The sequence below is a fragment of the Acyrthosiphon pisum genome, chromosome X (genome assembly GCF_005508785.2).
Source record: "Acyrthosiphon pisum isolate AL4f chromosome X, pea_aphid_22Mar2018_4r6ur, whole genome shotgun sequence".
In the NCBI taxonomy this organism is placed as follows: domain Eukaryota; kingdom Metazoa; phylum Arthropoda; class Insecta; order Hemiptera; family Aphididae; genus Acyrthosiphon; species Acyrthosiphon pisum.
In genome coordinates this window covers 124,121,957-124,126,696 of record NC_042493.1, presented here as the reverse complement: position 1 = coordinate 124,126,696, position 4,740 = coordinate 124,121,957, and the positions used below count along the sequence as shown (strand labels likewise).

The following is a 4,740-nucleotide window of genomic DNA, read 5'->3' as shown; positions in this document are numbered from 1 at the left end:
TGTCATGATGTTCTATCAATGGAATACTTAAGTGTAGCCTATGAAAATTAAAAATGGAAAATCAGATCAATCAATCAATAGATTAAATATCTAGGTAATACCTACCCAAACACGTGTTTAATAAGACGTTATCTGATTTTTTACCTACCTAAAAGTTATGATAATCTAAATGCTTACCAAATTTAAAAGTATAAAAACTCACCTTTAAATTCTTGAATAATTTGTTCCGGTATTTGTAAATCCGTTAAAATATCAAGAACGAATTGATCCATTTGTAACAGTAGGTACTACAGTAGGTATTCGCCAGTCAGTAGATACAATTTTAAGACTATCACAAATTTATAACACAGCATCAAAACTTCAATATCATATACAATTATAAAAATATGTCGAGTGAAAACTAAAAACGTTAAACGGCTGTGACTGTAATTATTGTAGTATTACTCGTATACTCGAAACACTCGAACAGTCAAGTCGGTAATACAACTTACAAGCAATGGGCATACAGCACGGCCGTTGTTGTCACTTGGCGCAATAATTCGTATGTATGATATAATTGTATCGAGACGAAGAGGTAGTGGCAGGGCAATCGGGTTTTCCGAGTTGGGTTTCGTGTGTTGTTCGATTATTATCGCAGGTTATTTTTAAACTTGTTATTGTCACGATAGTCAAGAATAGAACAATTGGTTGTTCCAACATTATCTTATGGTTGACACGACAAAAGGTCGAAGTTGTACAAACCAAACAATGACAACCATTTTATATGGTTGTTCGAACACTTTATTATGGTTAGATTTTTTGTCTTACCATACATTACTGTTGCGCTAACCATAATAGGCCAACAATTTACTTTTAGCACTCCCAACCAATACGTTATGGGCAGTGTAACAATGTATGATGTTAGGCCACCTAAAATATTTCCAACTATTTACTATAACAAAATTATTTTTTGTCTCATGCATGAGTTCCGACATTCGCAAAGTTTGACCACACCCCTCCCACACACATTGCGACAGCTTCTCACCGCCATCCACCGGCTTTCGCTTCCAGTCAACCAGACTTTCTCTTTTGGCGCATCTCGTGTATGCAGATGGTCAACACGTATTACTCGTGACACCCGATTTCGGTTTTTGCGGTACTGTTGTTCACTTTTTTTGTATGTGCTGTTCGCATCGTCAACCATCCGCCATGCCACAGTGTGATTAATTTCTTTTCGAACCCTCTGTTGTCCTAACCTTTGTACCGTTCGGTCGTATGTCCACGAGTCCGTCCATGGTAAAGTGTGGTACGTGTTAATCGCTTACCACACACGTACACCACATGAATTTGGCCGGTTGATTGTTCGATGTAATCGTTGTTGGATTGGTGGTCACCTACACGTCACTGTCACCTGTTGCCAATCTGATTGAGGATACTGACAACTGCACACTAGACCAGTTGTTCTACAAAAACGTGACAAAATCATATCAGGTCATACATGTCCAATTAAATCTTATATAAAATAATATTATACATACAAACCATAGAAACATGTGTGTCGTTGCTACCGAACATGACTGTTTTATTGAAGAAAAAAAGATTATCACCCGTCATAGTTGGCCGTCACAACACTAGCGTTTCCATTGTTTCTATGTAATAATAATAATATTTGTCTTACCTTTATATGATAATAATATTTAAATTTCAATTGAAAATTTCGATTTTTTTCTCTTTGTTTAATACAAGCCTAATATTCAACGGTGACAGGTGAACATTTTTATTTTATTTCTCATACCGTCTGTTAAAAAGTTTCACTTCATCTGCGCGTACTTGCAACACGCCGCTTTTTTTTGTAACATCAGTAAAGACATTTCGCTTAAAAAATGCTGGCTTGAAAACCTGATTAAAACCTGACCATATCAATAATTTTTAATTTATCGTACAGATTACTAAAATAGCGTAGTAACCAAAACAAACGTGAATTGCTTATACTATAAAATAATAGAGTAAAACATTGACAAACTTTAAATCCCGTTCATCTATTGATTAGCAGTTCCCGAGAACATATATGTGACGGTTAACATCAATAAATTAACAAACTGGCAAGTCTTGAGAGGAAACATGGGCGTGATTATCAATATGGGTATGAAATAGGTGAACAATTATTCAAACATTGCAATAGCCTGGAAGCACACTAGTGGACTCACATGGAAAAAAATCTATATCCGTGTGATATATGCGATGACTCTTTCGCTCATTGCAATACTTTGAAATCACACCAGCGGGCTCACATGGGAGAAAAACCATATCCGTGTGATGTATATGACAGATCGTTCGCTCAGAGCAATAACTTAACAAGTCACAAGCGGACTCACACGGGAGAGAAGCCCTACCCGTGTGACGTATGCGATAAATGGTTCAGTCGAAGTCACAATCTGACTGTTCACAAGCGGACTCACACGGGCGAGAAGCCCTATCCATGTGACATATGCGAAAAATCATTCAGTCAAAATGAGCAACTAACGGTTCACAAGCGGACGCACACGGGAGAGAAACCTTACCCGTGTGACGTGTGTGACAAATGGTTCAGTCGAAATGATAGCCTCACGAAACACAAGCGATCGCATACGGGAGAGAAGCCCTACCCGTGTGACGTATGCGATAAATGGTTCAGTCGAAGTCACAATCTGACTATTCACAAGCGGACTCACACGGGCGAGAAGCCCTATCCATGTGACATATGCGAAAAATCATTCAGTCATAGTAGCCAAGTGGCTGTTCACAAGCGGACTCACACAGGAGAGAAACCTTACCCGTGTGACGTGTGTGACAAATGGTTCAGTCGAAATGATAGCCTCACGAAACACAAGCGATCGCATACGGGAGAGAAGCCCTACCCGTGTGACGTATGCGATAAATGGTTCAGCCAAAATGTCCACCTGGTGGTTCACAAGCGGACGCACACGGGCGAGAAACCTTACCCGTGTGACGTATGTGAAAAATCATTTGCTGAGAGTTCTAATCTGACTAAACACCGACGAATTCACATTAGAGAGAAGCCAAACCTAACGTGATACACCGCCCTGTCCGGATTTAATGATTTTGACGTACGTCTGTTTCTTTTATGTATTATCAGTTATTAATCCGTTTGTTTTTCAATATCTTTAACGAAAACACTGTCGGTTTTTGGTTCACGATTTGAATTATTATATACATTATTTTTGTCACTGAATTAAAAAAAATAAAAATTGTTGAAACCCTTTATAGGTTTCCGGTAACTATAATTACCAGTCATTTTTTCTATGAGTTATTGTGATCTTTTTTTACCACTAATTGATGCAACAGTTAATTTAATGTCATGCGAGTGGTTAGCCTGTACACGAAATAGTGTTACCCTTGTCATGTTTTCGGAATCGTGATAATATATTGCGGTAATTTCAATCCATGATTGAAGACGAACAAGACTATAAAGTTGTTTGAGGTTATGCGTTCCAAGAAAACATTTATTAACGATATACACTCAAATTACCGACAGAGTAAAATATACATAAAAATAATTCATAATATTTCATATTACGTGTCGGACATCATTAATTAAACGTACAAAAAATGGTTAGCGATAAGTTACGTTCGGGTTCACGGTGAGTTACGGCTAGAAGTATAAGAAATAACTTAAGATGATTTTAAAATTTTAGTTATTACCATAATTACTATTGTTGTATCAATATAAATAATTTGTAAAAATGATCAAATTTTTTAACGCTTATCTACTAATTCTAATATTACATATTAATATAGTTCACATTTTTGTAAATTAATTTTTAAGAATTATTACCGTTAGTGTTAACATTTTAACAACTAAGAAACTGCTCATTATATTTTTAATTAAAATGCATGAACATTTTCAAAAAAATCATCCATTAAATAGTTTTCTGTAAATCAATGGGTTCTCATTTGCAAAATAGAATTATGTACAGCAATAAGACGTTCCGTATGTAGTACCTACTTACAAAAAATATCACGTAATTTTAGTATGATCTCTAGGTAGGCACATTTAAAAATTCTAAAAACAGAATTTAAATAAATGTCCTGTTAAAGTGAAAATTGGTTGTGGGTATGCTTAAACAATCACATTATACCTATATGTCTCTTTAAAATTTGAATTTTCAGCATGCATTGACTGTCCATAAACTTACTCTATCTACCCTCTCTATAATTATAGTAGGCATCTACAAGATAACATAAATATAATATATAGGTATTGTTTCTTTTATTATAAATTATTATTTATTATTTCCCACCTATATATTTTAAAATATTAGAATTAGAATTTGATACTTGAATGTTCATATTTAATAAAATCTTCATAAAAATATACAAATACACTTTAGTACATACTTAGTAAATTATTAAAAACTAAATATTAGCCAAATATTTACCTTGGCTCCAATTTATTTTTGAAAATTTTTCTTGTACCCAAGATTATTAATCATAACAATTAATAACACAATGCATCAAGTTCTGGTACCAACGTCAGTTAAGTAAAATACTCGTCTATTGTTGTAATAATTTTTTTTATTATTGAGTTTTTAAGTTTTATTACAACTATATAGATGTATTGCAATTTATTACTTATTTATTTTTAATTAATTATGATATAGCAATTTGAAACGATAAATAGATATGACCGTCAACAATGACGCTTAGGCCTCGTGTACATTGGCGAGCGGCGAGCGGCAAGCGTCGAGCGGCGCGTCAGCG

At 34.8% G+C, this 4,740-nt stretch overlaps 1 protein-coding gene across 1 annotated transcript; it reads left to right on the top strand.

Moving 5' to 3' along the window:
- The first annotated feature begins 665 nt into the window (after positions 1-665).
- Positions 666-4,272, top strand: LOC100163210 (zinc finger protein 271-like). The gene has a single exon (XM_001942781.4). It carries the CDS (start codon positions 2,187-2,189, stop codon positions 3,051-3,053), a length of 867 nt encoding a protein of 288 aa, XP_001942816.1. The 5' UTR covers positions 666-2,186; the 3' UTR covers positions 3,054-4,272.
- Positions 4,273-4,740: the final 468 nt, after the last annotated feature.

Excerpts from the sequence above, each read along its gene's own strand:
- LOC100163210 (XM_001942781.4), top strand. The coding sequence starts at position 2,187 with ATGGAAAAAAATCTATATCCGTGTGATATATGCGATGACTCTTTCGCT.